The 18,598-nt window shown below is 34.0% G+C and overlaps 1 protein-coding gene across 2 annotated transcripts in view; it reads left to right on the top strand.

Annotated features, from left to right (window-relative positions):
* LOC101890135 (bromodomain-containing protein DDB_G0270170) overlaps positions 1-18,375 on the top strand; it is a 218,486-nt gene extending 200,111 nt beyond the window's left edge. For both annotated transcript variants that reach the window (XM_059126235.1, XM_059126234.1), the window contains 3 exons: positions 11,834-12,370; positions 14,387-14,453; positions 14,514-18,375. In XM_059126235.1, the coding sequence (XP_058982218.1) occupies positions 11,834-12,370; positions 14,387-14,453; positions 14,514-17,914 (4,005 nt within the window). In that variant the 3' untranslated portion in view covers positions 17,915-18,375. The remainder of the gene's footprint in view (positions 1-11,833; positions 12,371-14,386; positions 14,454-14,513) is intronic.
* Positions 18,376-18,598: the final 223 nt, after the last annotated feature.

Genomic DNA, 18,598 nt, shown 5'->3' with positions numbered 1-18,598 from the left:
ATATTTTTAGTTTTTATACCCTCCACCATAGTATGGAGGGTGTATTAAGTTTGTCATTCTAGCTTCCGCACGAAATGAAGTAGATTGATAAAATGTTACTCAAATGTATATTATGCCTGCAGGACTTTTGGTATTGAAAATGGGCCATGTGGGTCCACGTTTTGGTATAGCCCCCATATAACTGTACCTCCCGATATTCGGTATTTTGATGATTTTAGCGACATTATTTACCGGAATTATTTCAAAATTAATATTTAAAGTTCATAATAGATGCTACGGCTTAAGACAGAAAATGGACCATGTAGGTCCACGTTTTGGTATAGGCCCCATATAACGGTACCTCCCGATATTCGGTATTTTGAGGATTTTAGCGACATAATTTACCGGAATTATTTCAAAATTAATATTTGAAGTTCGAAAAGGATACTACAGCCTAAGACAGAAAATTGTCGGTGCAGGTCCACGTCTTCCTATAGCCCCCATATAACGGTACCTCCCGATATTCGGTATTTTAATGATTTAAGCGACATTATTTACCGGAATTATTTCAAATTTAATATTTGAAGTTTGAAAAGGATACTACAGCCTAAGACAGAAAATTGTCTCTGCAGGTCTACGTCTACGTATAGCCCCCATAGAAAGGTTCTCTCCGATATTCAGTACATTCTTGATTCTAGCGAATTTATTCACCGGAATAGTTTCAAATTTGGAATTTGAAGTTCGTAACGGATACTACAGCCTATGACAGAAAATTGTCTCTGCAGGTCTACGTCTACGTATAGCCCCCATAGAAAGGTTCTCTCCGATATTCAGTACATTCTTGATTCTAGCGAATTTATTCACCGGAATAGTTTCAAATTTGGAATTTGAAGTTCGTAACGGATACTACAGCCTATGACAGAAAATTGTCTGTGCAGGTTCACGTCTTCGTATAGCCCCCATATAACGGTACCTCCAGATATTCGGTATTTTGGTGCTTTAAGCGACATTATTTACAGGAATTGTTTCAAATTTGGTATTTGAAGTACGAAAAAGATACTACAGCCTATGATAGAAAATTGTCTGTGCAGGTCTACGTCTTCCTATAGCCCCCATATAACTTTACCTCCCGATATTCGGTATTTTGATGATTTTAGCGACATTATTCACCAGAAATGTTTAAAATTTGGCAATTGAAGTTCGTAACGGATACTACAGCCTATGACAGAAAATTGTCTGTGCAGATCCACGTCTTCGTATAGGCCCCATATAACGGTACCTCCCGATTTTATTTTAGCGACATTATTCACCAAATTTTTTTATTCAAGTTTCGCATTTGAATATTGTAATGGTTTATGACAAAAGTTGCCTACGCTGGTCCACGTCGTCGTATAGAGAGATAGAGAGATTTTAACAGAATTTTTAACGGAATTTTTTTTTTTTTTGAAAATTGCCAAAATCGTACCAATTGGTAGAGGATATTCAAAGATCGGCCCGGCCGAACTATCAGCTTTTTACTTGTTTTAAATTAAAATTCCCTTTTAAGAGCTGTGAAAATTTTTCAATTTAGCTTCGGTGATCAAAGATCGGCCCGGCCGAACTATCAGCTTTTTACTTGTTTTAAATTAAAATTCCCTTTTAAGAGCTGTGAAAATTTTTCAATTTAGCTTCGGTGAATTTATTTTTTTTCTTATGAAATACTTTTCCTTTAGGAAATTGTTCAAAAATACATTTCTTTTAAATATATGCATCTAAAATAAATGTTAATAATTTCTCAATAAAATTTGTATTAAGAAATAATTTCCAAAAAATTCAAAAAAAAATGGAATATTTTCCTTTTTTAGAAAAATTCAAAAATTTCTCGCATCTAACTTAATACCTCTCCAATATTTTTTTTATGATTTTTCACCCCTGAATAAAATCTCCAATGTTGGAAATATTCCAATCTCCCCACCACTATCAATCAAAATCATTCCAAATATTTTCATTAAAAATTCAACTTAAACACGTTTTACGCTTTTGTTTGAGCTGTTCGGCATTCCTCCATTATTTGTGATTTTAAATCAATCTTTTACCAACTTATCAACATTTTGATAATTTTTTTCTTCGTTCTGCGTTTCGTTTTTCCATAATTTGATTATATACGCCTCAATGATTTTGTAATAAAATCCAAAAGTGTTAATCTTGTGAAGAACAACAAAAAAAAAACGACACAATTCTTTGTGAAGTAATAAAAATAAAATTATAAACGTGAGAGCGATAAGCAAGAAGTTTTATGACAAAACACAAAAACAAATATTTATTTTTTGTAAAAGAGTTCAGTTTTAGATTGGTTTGGGTTGTAAAGCAATTTCGTCATAGATTTTTAAAATAACCACAGAGTGGCCATAAAACAATGTGGAGCGTATTGAAAACAAACAATGATATTCAAAACGCAATTCAATTTTGGAAATAAAAAGGAGATATTGCCTTGAAAAATATTTTTAAAAAAATCCACGTTTGGTTAATGCCTTAACGAAATATTTTTTTAAAAAATCCACGATTTTTTAATGCCTTAACAAAATATTTTTTAAAAAATCCACGATTTTTTAATGACTTGAAAAAAATATTCTTAAAAAAAAAAATTTTAAAAATTACAGGTTTATATTAGCTCCTGAAAAATATTTTTTAGAAATTCCAGGTTTATATTAGCCCTTGAAAAATATTTTTTAAACATTCCATGTTTATATTAGCCCCTGAAAAATATTTTTTAAAAATTTCAGGTTTATATCAGCCTCTGAAAAATATTTTTTATAAAAAATGCCTTGAAAAAAAAATTTTTAAAAATTATTTTCAATATTTTTAATTCCCTTAAACATATTTTTTAAAAAATCCACGTTTCTTTAATGCCTTAAAAATATTTTTTAAAACAATTCACTTTTCTTCAATTCTTTAAAACAATTTTTTTAAATTCACGTTTCTTCAATTTCTTAAACAAAATATTTTTTAAAAAATCCACGTTTCTTTAATGCCTTAAAAATATTTTTTAAAACAATTCACTTTTCTTCAATTCTTTAAAACAATTTTTTTAAATTCACGTTTCTTAAATTTCTTAAACAAAATATTTTTTAAAAAATCCACGTTTCTTTAATGCTTTAAAAAAATAATTTTTATAAAATCCAAGTTTCTTTAATGCCTTGAAAAATATTTTTTTATAAAATCCAAGTTTCTTTAATGCCTTGAAAAAATATTTTTTTATAAAATCCAAGTTTCTTTAATGCCTTGAAAAAACATTTTTAAAAAATCCACCTTTCTTCAATTCCTTAAAAAATATTTTTAAAAAATCCACCTTTCTTCAATTCCTTAAAAAAATATTTTTAGAAAATCCACGTTTCTTCAATTCCCTAAAAAATTTTTTTTTTAAAAAATCTGAAATTGTTTAATGCATTGACAAAATATTTTTTAAAAAATCCTCGTTTGTTTAATGCCTTGAAAAAATATTTATTTTAAAAAATTCACGTTTGTTTAATGAATTGAAAAAATCCTCGATGCTTTAATAAATTGAAAAAATATTTTTTAAAAAATCCTCGATGCTTTAATGTCTTGAAAAAATATTTTTTAAAAAATCCTCGATGCTTTCATGCCTTGAAAACATATTTTTAAAAAAAAAATCCACCATTGTTTAATGCCTTGAAAAATATTTTTTAAAAAATCCACGTTTGTTTAATGCCTTGAAAAAATATTAAAAAGAAAACACCTTCGTTTAATGCCTTGAAAATATTTTTTAAAAATTCAACGTTTATGTTAGGACTTGAAAAAATATTTTTTAAAAATCCACGTTTATATTGGGTCTTAAAAAATATATATTTTTAAGAATTTGTGTTTCTTTAATGATTTGAAAAATATTTTTTAAAAAATCCACCTTTCTTTAATGACTTGAAATTTTTTTTTTTAAAATCCACGTTTTCTCAATGCCTTGAAAAATATTTTTCAAAAAATCCACGTTTGTTTAATGCCTTGAAAATTTTTTTTTAATTCACGTTTGTATAATGCCTTGAAAAATAATTTTTAAAAAATCCGCGAATTTTTAATGCTTTGAAAAAATATTTTTTTAAAAATTCACGTTTGTTTAATGACTTGAAATAATCCTCGATGCTTTAATGCCTTGAAAAAATCCTCGATGCTTTAATGCCTTAAAAAAATATTTTTTAAAAAATCCTCGATGCTTTAATGCCTTGAAAAAATATTTTTTAAAAAATCTTCGATGCTTTATTGCCTTGAAAAAATATTTTTTTAAAAAATCCTCGATGCTATAATGCATGAAAAATACTTTTAAAAAAATCCACGTTTGTTTAATGCATTGAAAAATATTTTAAAAAAAAATCACGTTTGTTTAATACATTGAAAAATATTTAAAAAAATCCACTTTTCTTTAATGCCTTGAAAAAAATATTTTTTTAAAAAACCACTTTTTTTTAATGCCTTGAAAAAATATTTTTTTAAAAAACCACGTTTCTTTAATGCTTTGAAAAAATATATTTTAAAAAATCCACGTTTATGTAGGGCCTTAAAAACACAATTTTTTTTTAAAAATCCACCTTTTTTCAATGTCTTTAAATTTTTTTTTTTTAATTTACGTTTACAAAATATTTGAAAAAAAAATATTTTTAAAAAAATCACGTTAATTTTAGTTCCTGAAAATGTGTTTCTTTAAATCCGTTTCTCGTGGACTTTGAAAATTTTTTTCTAAATCTCGATTTGCAAATTTCCTGCATCCTGAAAGGTGTTTTCAGTTGCTTTTCTTTTCCCTCTCTCCTCTCACCTTTCATCACCTGCTCTTCATTGGCCATATGATTATCCTCGGTTCATCCCTTTATTGGTGCAATAGCATTACGCTCAGGTCGACTTTTACCGCGTGTGCCATGGAAAAATTTCCTGCCACATCATCTGGCCAAAGATTTTGACATAGAACAGATACCATTTGCTCCTGCCTTGTTGTTGCCTGTAATTTTTTCCGAAACAATTTTTCTTTCGAATTTTCTTCCGTCTTTTATTTGATTTGTAACAACAACAAACCAAGCACCAACATTTATTGACAATACGTAAATGTTTGGAGTGATTCGTTGTTGTTGTTCTTCTTCTTGTTTGCTGGCTGTCTGCTGTCGAGCCGTTTATTTGCCTGCCGCACACAGGGTGCATATCTATTTCTTGTTCTTCTTCCTCCTTCCTCGTTGTTGTTATTGCTGTTCTTATATTTTTCCGATGCAGGCCACAAATCCAAGACAAGATATGATTCTTTTCTGTTGTTGTTATTCTTCAGCTGATAATATGAATGGTGGCTGGGATATTGAATGGTGGCTGGCCGCCGCTCGATGGCGGCATAAAATGTTCGCATCAGGCAGCGCCCGACCGACAGGCCATCTTTGCTCGGCCCTTTTACGGCCTAAATTGAGAGGGTGCCTGATTACAATTCAGTTGCACGTTGTCGCTCCAAGTGTGCACACACGGAACTAGGGTGCTCTCTTGTGCCTTGCCATCAATTGAAAGAAAGAAATTTCTCTTTTATGGGATATAGAACATCGGGCATAGCTACGAAGTTAATTTTGTAAAACAAAATTTCGAGAACAAATTTTTTTGATTTCTTAAGAAAATAACTGTTGAACACTGCCATATTGAGGTGCCATTAAAAATGGTTGCGGGCAATGTTGCAACCGCTCTATCCAACAATCCTTTGAAAATTTCGTTTACGGTAAGATTTCCTTCCGGAAGTGTAGTTTGATGTTTCAAAGTGTAGCTCCTTAGGGAGAAAGTAATTAATTTATGTTCGACACATGTTTCTAAGTGCCTCCTAGATGAGATGAACACATGGAATAAATTAAAAATGGGATTTTGGAAAATATAAAAAAACCAAGTTATCGAAATGAAATTAAAAACAAAAAAAAAATATTTGTGAAAATTAAAAATAAAATAATGAATAATTATTAATTTGCTAATAAATTTAAATTTTAACTTAAAAAATAGCAGTATTGAAAAAAAAAACATTGACGTAACAAAGTTTATTGGGCAGAACAACGAACAAATGGAATAAATGTGAGGTGGAACAGTAAATAATATAAATAAAAAATATAAATAAATTAAAAAGAAATGATAAAAAGTTTTGAAAAGTAATAATAAATAATCAAATTTAAAAAAAAAAAAATAAAAAAAAAAAATTTTTGAAAAAAAGTAGTGTAAAAGTTTCTGAAAAACAAGACAATTAAATTAGAATATAATAAAAAAAATATGGTTAAAAAAGATTAAACATAAAATAGTAAAAACTTGAAGCAAAAGAACATAAATTTCAAAATTAACTAACTGAAAATTTGAAGCAAATTGATGAAAAAAATAGAGTAAACATATAAAACATAAGTTGAACATTAAAAAAATAGTAAACTATAAAAAACTATACAGTTTAAAAACATACAAAAGAAAACTGCTGAAAACCTGCGAATAATAAATTGAAAAATTGAAAATTTTTAATTGTATAAAAATTTAATGAATTTAGAAAATTTGAAATGTAGTAAAAATAAAAAACCATTAAATATATATTAAAAATCTAAAAATAATATTAAAAATAAAATAATAAAAATTTTAATATTAAAATAAAAAAAAAAATAAAATAAAAAAGTAAGAAAATGAAAATCATTAATTAAAATAATAAATAATTTGTTGAAAAATCAAAAACATTGAAATAAATAAAATAATAATTTATAATATCATAAATATTAAAAATAAAAAATAATATAAAAGACTTAAAATAAATAAATTAAAGTAAGAAAATTATAAAAATAAATATTAAAAATAAATATAAAAAATATTGTCAACAATATTAAATTAAAAATAAAAAATACATATAATAAAATATATTTAAAATAACTTTTAAATAAAAAAAAAAAATTACAATAAAAATTAATATTCTTAAAACATTACAAATAAAAAAAAATTAACAAAAAATATCTATTAAAAATCTAAAAAATAAAATAAAAATTAAAAATGTTAAATGACAAAAATATTAGAAATGAACTTAAAAGTATTAAATACTCTTACAAAACAAAAATTAAAATAAAATAACGTTAAAAAATAAAATTCATAATTAAAAAAAATAATAAATAATTTTTTCAAATAACAACAATAAATAAAATAATAGTTTCTCATATTATAAGTATTAAAAAAATATATAAAAAATCATTTTGTTGTTGCAAAATGGTCAGGCTTAATCCCATTGTTGTGGTTTTTATAAAAATAACGTTTGTTTAATAGAGGAAAGCGATGGTAATGTCTACCAGGTAAACATTACCATCGTTCTCCAATAATAAGCAAACGTTGTTTTTATAAAAACAACAATAAAGAGGTTGAGCCTGACCATTTTACAACAACAAAATACTATGGTATCCCGAGCAAACATGCCAACACTGTTATATAAAACAATAATAAAAATGACTTATAAAATATTAATTAAAATAATAAATTTGTAAAAATATTAAAAATAAATAAAAAATAATCTCAAATAATATAAATATTAAAAATAAATGTACAGAAAAAAAACAAAAAACATTAAATTAAAATTATAAAATATATATATATATATAGTAAAAATATCAAAAATAGCTTTTAAATAAAAAAAAAAATAAAATTTTGAAACATTAAAATTGCTTTTAAAAAATTTATCAATATAGAAAAAACTTTAAAATAAATTAAAAATCTTTAATTAAACAAAAAATAAATTAGAAACAAATGAAAAATAATTTTATTTATCAAAAATATTGACAGTAAATATAGAACGGAAAAAATAACAGTTTCTCATATCAAATATCTAAAAAATAAATATAAAACAGCTTAAAAAGATATCAATATAAAAAATAAAAACTTTAAAATAAATGAAAAAAAATTAAAAACTAAGTTCAAATATGAAAAGTTATAAAAAATACTTTAAAATAATTTAAAATCTAAAAAAAAAAATAAATGCATGAAAAAGGAAACTAAATGCGGCTGGACCGATCTTTTAATATCTTCCACCATTTGGGAGGAACTTGCAAAATTTAAAAACATTTCGCTGAAAAATGTCTGACAGTTATGGTCCACGAAATCGTGGACCTCTACAGCCAACTATCTGTCAGAGAAGGTGGTCGCTATTGCGAATTCCAAACACCAAGTTTGAGATGATTTTGTGAAAAAAATCAAACAGAATATAGGGAGGCACAAATATATGAAAAAGTCAATTTCAGGTCATACGAAGAGGTACTGTTTTATGGACCCATAATTTGGACCCATATTGTCCTACGTATAAGGAACTCACTTGGCGTACAGCTTTATCAAAATGTGGACCTATTTGAACTATTTTTGGTCCTGTAGACCTAAAACACATCTGAGTAAAATTTTATCAATCTACCTCATATCGTTCGGAAGCTAGATTGATTTTCACAGACTTACAGAATTGTATGCTGATCAAGAATATATATACTTAATTACAAGCGGAAAGACAAACTTAATAAACCCTCCATGTTATCGTAGGGTATAATAATATAGAAAAAATATATAAATATAATTGTAAACTCCTAGAAACTGAACTTAATACCAATTTATGTCCCATCTAAATTTTTTGCAAAATATTGAAAAAACATTCTACCAAGTATTTTCCCACTTATTCTAAATCCAAATGACTAATTTCCCTAACTAAAAAAAATGATTCATCACCACCGTCTGGCCTATTGTCTTGGCAAATTGTTTTCGATGCCTTTTGAAGGGAAAGCGACATCTCCTCAAAAAAGGAAAACAAAACAAAAGAAAAGCGTCATTTCACTTTTGCGCCTTTATCGCCAATGTGACGTTTGTCTATCCCTCCACCAAAAATACCATCAATAGCAGATGAATCTTTAATTTGATCTTTAGAATTTGTTTTTTGTTTTCTCTTTGACAAAATGGGACAAATTCGTTGGGAGAGAAATAAAAATGATGTAAACAATGTTGAACTTTTGCTCTTTTGGGGCGAGAAAAAAAAAACAGGTCACAAGGATTGGGAATGGAGCCAATTGCTGGGGTCGCAACGAAAAGACAAAGTTTATAATGGTGATGATGATGTCTAATTGATGATTCAGATTATGGGAAAGGAAAGAATTTCATTTGGATAAAATACATACGATAATGTTGATATGTGTGTACAGTACACGGTCTCTTATTTCATGCTGAAATTGCACAAAAAATTTTGAAGGGTTCATGATGTTATGGATTAGGTCTATTTTAATGTATGTACAATTTTTTGGATATATGTGTACAGTACACACACACTTCGTATTCTGAACAGTATCTGGAATAATTAATAATTTGAATATTGAAAAAAATATATATCAATAAAAATTTCCCTTTTTCGGAATTTCACCATAAAATATATTTTCTACATTTCGGATGATGTCGATAATTGTGTACAGTACATTCTACTATCATGTTTTGAAATTCCATTGGAAGAAATAATTTTGGCAATTATTGTAATGTTAATAAAAATAATAAATTAATTTAATATTTCCAGATGTTATGTGGAGAATTGTGTACAGTATCTAGTCTATAATTGCATGTTCTTTGATGTCGAAATTTTGTACATTTCGGACAATGTTGATAACATTTTTTATATAAATGAATATTTTAATATTATGTTTGTACAGTACTCAATAACTATTTATTTGTAATTCCCCGAAAAAAATGAAATCGATTAGATTATGTTGAAAATTGTGTACAGTACCAGATCTAAAATTATATGATCGGAAATTAAAAAAACTATTTGTCTTTACATTTTCGAATTTCGTATTATTCAGTAATTTTATACCCTACACCACAAGGTGGTCAGGGTATTGTGTCTTTGTACATTTGTTTGTAACAGGCAAAAGGAAACGAGATAGACCCATAGTTCCTTTTGATGATCTGCATAGAATCACATTCTGAGTCGATTTATGCATATCCGTCCGTCTGCCTGCCCGTCTGTCCATGTATTTTTGTAAACAAAGTACAGTTCGCATTTATTGCCCTATCCAGATGAAATTTTCCAACAACATTTGTTTGGCCCAAGGACGAACCCTATTGAAATTGGAGATAATCGGTCAAAATTTAAATATAGCTCCCATATATATCTTCGTCCGATTTACCTTTTATTGTGCACCAAACGTGTAATATCCAGTCCGAATAGTATGGAATTTTGCACATATAACCAAATTAGGCCAAAAAATAAGAATGCAAAATTTGATCGAAATCGGTTCAGATATAGCTATAGCTCTCATATATATTGTTCATCCGATTTGTTATTTTAGTCCTCCGCAGCCGTAATATGCACTCGGTAACAACAATATTTGGGGAAATATATCAAATACAGCTCAGAAACACTTTTGCTAAATTTCATCGAGATCGTTTCAGATTTGGATATAGCTCCCATATGTAACTTCGTCCGATTTGCCTTTTATTTGGCACTAATCCTGTAAAATTAGTCCAAATGGGATGGAATTTGGCACATATATCCAAATTAGGCCTGAAAATAAGTATGCAAAATTTGATCGAAATCGGTTCAGATATAGCTATAGCTCCCATATATATTGTTCATCCGATTTGTTATTTATGTCCTCCGCAGCCGTAATATGCACTCGGTAACAACAATATTTGGGGAAATATATCAAATACAGCTCAGAAACACCTTTGCTAAATTTCATCGAGATCGGTTCAGATTTGGATATAGCTCCCATATATAACTTCGTCCGATTTACATTTAATTGTGCACCAAACTTCTAATATTTGTTCAAATGGGATGGAATTTGGCACATACGACCGAATTGAGTCTAGAAGCTAGTATGTCAAATTTGGTGAAGATCGGTTCAGATATAGCTATAGCTCCCATATATACTGTTCATCCGATTTGTTACATTTGTTACCCACAGCCGTAATATGCACTCCATAACAACGATATTCAGGGAAATATATCAAAAACAGCTCAGAAATATATTTGCTAAATTTCATCGAGATCGGTTGAGATTTGGATATAGCTCCCATATATAACTTCGTCCGATTTGCCTTTTATTGTGCACCAAACGTCTAATATTGGTTCAAATTGGATGGAATTTGGCACTTACGACCGAATTGAGTATAGAAGATAGTATGTCAAATTTAGTGAAGATCGGTTCAGATATAGCTATAGCTCCCATATATACTGTTCATCCGATTTGTTACATTTGTTACCCACAGCCGTAATATGCAGTCCGTAACAACGATATTCAGGGGTTTTCCTCAATGTGGCTTCTATTTTCATGTTGTTGGCAGTACATCTACTCTGACCTCATAATGTATGAATTATTTTGTATTAGGTTCTGTACAGTACGTGTACAGTAGCTGGGCTCAAGGCTGGAAGAATAAATACACACAGAACATAAATCAAAAAAATTATAAATAATTAATAAAAATTAAAAAATAATTGATTTTTTTTTAAACTCTTTGAAATTGGCAAATTCTAGAACGACTTCCTAGATTTCCTTAAAAAATAGCCTCAACTTAAAATTTTTCTCCACAGAAAAAAGAAAACTCCATCAAAATGAAAATTCTCGATTTCAAACAAAATCCATTTAAAATGAAAATAAATTCCATGACCGGTGATACGCGGACCGGGTCAAGTGGAACCACAGCAACCACCACCGCTGGTGGTGGTGGTGGCAGAAGTTGTTTTCGGGCACGCTTTGTGTTTCGCTGGAAAACTTGGGTATTAAAAACATAAACCCCCAAAAAATCCCCAAAATTTGTCAAACCAAAAAATTTCCCCAAATTAAATGTTTTACTAATTTCCCCTTTTCTCTTCTTCTTTCTCTTCCAGGCCGAACTTGCCGATGTCTTACGCAAACGACGCAATCGTCCCGATGCCTCCGACGAAGATTTGGGCCTGCCACGCAGCCCTGCCTCACCGCAACGACGCGCCATGGCCAAACCACCGATGGGCGGCAACATGCCCGGCAGTGGTGGCATCACATCGTCCACATCGCTGCGCACCCACAAACATCAATCGATGGAGAAACAAAGTGAAAATTCCTCACTCAGTCTGCTGAGCATGAACAGTGCCGATGGCGAGGAAATGATGTTGACCTCAACGGCCAACAATTCGACAACATCCTCCACCGAAGTGGTACAGGAACGCGCCCGTTATTCACGTTCCTCAACAATGTCCAGCATTTCGGTGTCATCGGATATCCTGAGGCATCGTGACAGTTCATCGCTGATGAGCGGTGGCGATGAAGTGGATCTATTTTCATCGGATTGGCAGCGCTTGTCACATTCGGCGGCGAAACATAAAATGGCCATACGACCGGCCAAAAAGAAGGGTGGCCCCAGTCGGCAGCATAGGAGGACATTGGAGGTGAGAACATTTTTTTTGCTAAACTTTTCTGGTTAGACAAGAATCGAAGAAATATTGAGTTTTGTGCAGTCCACAGGCTCAAGGTTTTGCTACATGAACTCAAAAGAACTGTAGGTTCAGTTTCTGTACAGTGGATGTACTCTAGGCTGAGATTTTTTTGTAGAATTGGTTCTTAATCTGGCTTCTATACAATTGAGGGCCTCTAGTCACAGGTTCTGTACAATACCTCCTCTTTAGGCTGCCCCATATACTCTGGTTATACACAGTAGCTGCCCTCTGGACCCTGGCCTGTAAAGGGATTTACTTCTAGGACCTAGTTTTGAACGGACATTGGTCTCTGGGATCCAGATAGCCTCTAGGACTAGATGTTATACAGTACACGGGCTCTGTGTTCCAATTCGTACAGGAACAGGTCTCTGGATTCACATTCTTTACAGCAGCCGCCATCTAGGCTCAGGTTCTGTACATCAGTTTGTGAACCATGACATTATGTGTACAGTAGCTGACTTCTTCGCTTAGTTTCTGCACAGTAGTTGGGATCATAGCACAGTATCTGTACAGCAACTGATTTGTACTCTCCGATTTTGTACAGTAGCTGGTCTGTAAGTCCTATTTCTTCAAAGACGGGTCTTTAGTTCCATGTGTGTACAGTATCTAACTTTTAGATCTAATTTCTGTACTGTAGTTGTCCTCTTGGTTCAGTACCTGTACATTAGCTGAACTCTAAGCTTAAATTCTGAAAAGAACCTGGTCTCTAATTCTAGGTTCTGCACAGTAGATTGGTTCTATGCCCAGGTCTATATTCCCCGGCTATATACATTTGATTGTTTCAATATTCAGTTTCTGACCTCTAGAATCCGATTTTCAATATTTACTGGCCACCAGATTTAGATTGTGTACAGTACCTGAACCCTGGGCTCAGATTGAGTACAGCAATTGTCGTCTAGGACCCGGTTTTTACAGTAAGAGGTATCTGGTTGCAGTTTCTAAAGAATGCCTGGTATGAATCCACAGATTCTGTACAGTACATGTCACCTTGACTCACTTTTTGTACAGTAGCAGGTTTAAACTACCCTATCGAAAATCCTCGTGGCCCACTTACTTTTGGGTAGACCCCATGACCTCTGGGTTTGCCTACTTCACCCCTGGGTCCATCAACTCTACCTTAGATGACCCCTGAGTCCATCAATTCTACCATAGATGACCCCTGGGTCCATCTACTCTACTGTTGATTGCCGCTGGGACCTTCGACTCTACCGTAGATGACTGCTGGTTTCATCTACTCTATCTTGGATGACCTCTGGCTTCATCTACGCCACCTTGGATGACCCCTGGGTCCATCTACGGTATCTTGTATGACCCCTGGGCCCATCTATTCTATCGTAGATGACCCCTGGGTCCGTTTAAATTACCTTGGATGACCCCTGAATACGTTTACATTACCTTGGATGACCACTGGGTCCATCTACTCTATGGTAAATGACCCCTGAGTCCATCTATCGTAGGTAACCCCTATGTCCACCTACTCTACCTTGGATGACCCCTGGTTCCATCTACTCCAACGTAGATAACCCCTGAGTCCATCTACTCTACTTTGGATGACCCCTGAGTCCATCTACTCTACTTTGGATGACCCCTGGGTCCATCTACTCTACCTTGAATGACCCCTAGGTCCATCTACTCCAATGTAGATAACACCTGTATTCATCTACTTCACCGTAGATGACCCCTCGGTCCATCTACTCTACCGTAGAAGACCATACGGTTCATCGTAGATGACCTCCGGGTAACCCTTATCTACTGTAGATGACTCCTGGTTGCATCTACCTCAACGTAGATGGCATCTGCGTTTATCCACTCCACTGTGATGAACCCTGGGACCTCCTACTCTACCGTAGACGATCCCTGAGTTCATATATTTGGCTGTTTATAACCCCAGCTTTCATTTACTTCGTTTCCTTCTCTATCCCAGTTCCTTAAAATTTGTATTAAATCCTTGTTCTCTTTCTCTTACAGACTTCCATACCCGAGGCCAATGAGGAGCTATCGAAATTGACTAACAAAAAGTTATTGGATATCAAAGGTATTTCAAATCCCTTATCTATTTCCGAAGCCATTCAAACCTCTTCCGTCTCTCTTTCAGATTTGGATAACAAAGCCAAGACACGTTCTCTCCCACCGGGCGTTAATGCTGCCAAAATTATGGAAGAACACACTGCCTATAAGGAGACAACAACATCAAGCAAGTCTTCAGCTTCAGCAACAACTACAACAAAAACTAAAACAACAGCAGCAGCAACAACACCAAGTAATCAACAAACGACCACGACAGCAGCAGCGGCAGCAACATCTACGAATAATCTTTTCGGTTTTCGTTCGCTGTCATCGAAGGCCTCATCGCTGTTTGAATCCAAAGAATCCACCACTTCCTCATCCTCCTCGATGACCGTGGTGGAAGAGAAAAAATCCGAAGTATTAAAGAAAGCGAGCGACGAGCCCCTTGTGGAGGCCCAGGAATCTGGATTCCTACGCCGTCTAATGCATCGCAATTCGAAACGTTCCATTGCCAAAGCCAATGCTGGTGAGGATCATGCAGATACGGAGTCAGTAGATGGCAAACCCAATGAACCAAAGAAACTACAAATGGGTACCGGAAATATGGAGGCCAAGTCATATACCACCAGCTCCACTTCCTCCTCCTCGTCGTTTATCCAGGATGTGACTCAAAGTGAATTCTCCTACATCAGTTCTCCGGTGCGGGTGAACCGGGTGGAGGAGAACTTCCAGGGTCTGAAAAAGATGGAGATGTTGAGTGAAAGCAGCAGGACTGCTAGCCAGCAACAAATAATCAAGGAGGAGCGTATGGAGGATGTGATGAATGTAAAACCCAAATCTGGTCCGGCCTCGAGGCAACGTTATTTGCCCCAAAATATTGGCAATGAAAATTTGATAGCCACCCCCTCTCCCACCAAAGTTAATAGGGACTCCAAGGATTCAGGGTTGAATAAGTCATCTGGTAGCTCGGAATTTTTGCAATCCACTTCCATGGTCCGGGAGATTACCAAACAACAGCAGCAACAGCAACAATACCAACAGCAGCAGAGCGTTGTACTGTCTCCCACCAAGCCGGAACACCATTTCGAAAAGAAACCCAAAATTGTGGGCCTCTCGGCCTTCCAACAAAAGATTTCCAAATCGAATGAGTCCTTTGGCCGTAGCAACAACAATAACACCACCACAACCACCATTACTTCCAGCTCCAGTTCCTTGAACCAGCAAAGCATGGAGACCGAGGAATTGCTGGAAGAGGTGGAGTTGTGTGCCCCCGTCCGGGCCCAAATCTATGAACAGAAATCACGTAAATCTGTGGAAAAATCCAAAAGTTTCCGGGCCTATGGTGAGGAGAAGCCCAGTATTACCCCAGTCCACAACAACATGCCCAGCCTACCGGATTTGAGTTTGAACCTAAGGGTACCCTACTACAGCAGGGAGTTTGTGAGCCAGGAATCGGCCAGGGAAATTCGAAAAGAGGAACAATATTTTGAAAAGCCCTCCGGAGTTTCCATGGTCACGGTGTCGCCCACACCCTCGGCTGGCAGTAGAAATGTCCAGGAAACGGAAAATCAAATTGATATGATGGTCACTTCGCCCTTCATTAGTGTAATACGTAAATCCGCCACCTTCCTGGAACAGGCCGAGAAAATGGAATCTACCAAAATTATGCCCGTCCGACCCACGGTATTGGCTTTGAAAAAGGAAAAGTCTCTTAGCGAGGATAATGTCTTGAACTCTCCCTCCACGGCCAATGTCATGTTGCGGGAGAAGCCATTGCAGAAGCAAAATTTGCATTTCTCCAGCAGCAGTGGTGGCCAATTGGAACAGCCCAAAATGGACAATGAAAGGAAATCGGCTCCAAATCCCATTACCAAGACAAATGGTTTTCGTACGAATTCCACACGGCGTTCCTCGAGCATGGTGGATTCAGCGGAAGATGCCAAGTCTTCTGTGCCGGAATTCATGAAAATCCAATTGAATCGGGTGGATCCCATGAGATCGTCGAAGACCCATGTGGTTTTGTCCAAAAATGCCAAGGAAAGTGGCACCGCCACCATGACTTCTGCTTTGTCACGAGAATCCACACCCGACAAGGATGAGGATTTCCGACGCCTTAGCTCGGAGAGTGTGGATATCAATGAACGCTCCTCACCGGAAATGGAAAAACGTTTTCCCCTGGTCTACCATGAAGCCATCAACAAACAGGCCAAACTAAGTTTGGGTCTACCGCCCAAGAGTCCGCTTAAAAAGATGACCACCGGAGCAGGAGGAGGAGCAGCAGCGGCTGTTACAAATGTCCTGATATCAAACTCCTCTGCCTCCACGAATTTACCCATTACCCCCACCACACCGCCCACACCCACCATCAATGAAACCGAAATGGAGACACAATTCAAAATGCCCGAAGTTTCGAAGACGACTCCGGAAACCAACACCAACTCCCTGTCGCTGCAAGAGCGAAGACGTCTCTTTATGGCCGAGGATAAGGCAAAATTGGAGAAAAAGGTGGAGGAATTGAAATTTGAGCGAAAACGTTCCATCAACGAGGAGCTGTGTCGGAAATCTGTGATGCAAAAATCCGAATCCATGGAGGAAAAGGAATCGCCCAGCGGAGAAGGTGGAGTAATTCTAAGGAAGAAATCCTTTGCCTCTTCCTCGTCACATCTCTCCCTGAATGGCAATTCACTGAGTAGTAGCAACAATAACAGCTGTTCCAATTTGAATAAGTCCTCAGATCCTACACCGGAACTGATGAAGGTCTTTGCCAGGCGTTCCTTGAAAATCAAGGATGAGGATTTGGATAAAATGATGAACAATGGCAATGTGAGCAACAACAGTAGTAGTAGTTGTGTTGCCAATAAGAAATTCTCTCTAGGCAATACCTCCCTCTCCTCCTGCTCCTCCCCCTCCTCCAACAACAACAACAATCCCAGTGTGGACAGTGATAAAGAAAATCAGTCAGCCAGTGAAGAAAAATTGGACAAGCTAAGCAAATTGGAGGTGCAGGAATCGAAAATCTCCATCGGCAACTCAGCGACAAGTGTCAGCACGGTGATCAACAATCAAAGGAATTCCTTGGCAGATTTTAGGCAAATGCCACAGAAGATTGGCTCCACGGGCTTGGCCCTTAACAACAATCACCTGAACTCTCCCACAAATGGCAGTATTGTAAATCAAAATAGTAATAATAGCAACAACAACAACAACAAAAACTTTTTGCCACCCATTAAAATTGCCGGCTTTAGGCATGTGTCCATGGAACGCATTACCAATAATAACAACAACAACACCATCTCCTGCAGTTCACCCGGCAAATCTACGACTTTGGAAAGGCCTTCGGTGAAATTGAGCGAATGTCAAACGAAAACCGATAGCACGAGTCCATTGATAAGCAAAACAATCGAACGATCGGCCACAGTTGGAGAATTCAAGGGGATACATCAGCGCCGGGCCGAGTGGGAGCAGAGAGCCAAGGAGGCTTTAAAATAAATTCGACAAAGATGAGGAAACAAAAATCGATTTCAAATGAAAAAAAAAAATACTCATTTAAAAAATTTTGAACCAATTTGACCCCCCATTTTCCCGCTCCCCCACTCTTAAGTAGCTCTTAAGGCTTAAAGCTCTGGATAGGAAAAGAAGTAGATATCATTAGCAAGCTTTAAAGCTTTTTCTAGACCACACCCATGAACACCGTTTGGGAAAAAGTTTTCTGCAAAAGCTTGAATTGTAATATAAAAAAAATCACGCCCCTAAACTCCTCATCCTCTTCCCCCAACACCCAAAAAAGAGAAAATTTAAAAATCAGTAAATGGCCAAAAACTATATAAACCATACTTAATTTTAAGAACTAAACTATTACAAAAAAAAAACAGATTAAGAAAAATTATTATTATTTAACAAATATATAGAACGAATAACAAAACCTAAACCTTAAAATTTAAAATTTAAAACTACAAACAAAACCAACCCCATATTAAGTTTTAATTAAATGTTTATTTTTTTTTAAATTAAATGGCATACAAGAAATTAAGAAATTATTTTTAATTAATAAGAAAATATTAATAAAATTAAAAAAAATAAATAAAAATTAAATAAAACAAAAAACAAATGTCTTTAATTTTCTTCAAAACGAAATTAAGAAATTATTTTTTATAAATAAAATATTGTGAAAAA

This window comes from Musca domestica, unplaced genomic scaffold, assembly GCF_030504385.1.
Source record: "Musca domestica strain aabys unplaced genomic scaffold, Musca_domestica.polishedcontigs.V.1.1 37, whole genome shotgun sequence".
Taxonomy (NCBI): domain Eukaryota; kingdom Metazoa; phylum Arthropoda; class Insecta; order Diptera; family Muscidae; genus Musca; species Musca domestica.
This window is presented reverse-complemented; position numbering and strand designations above follow the sequence as displayed.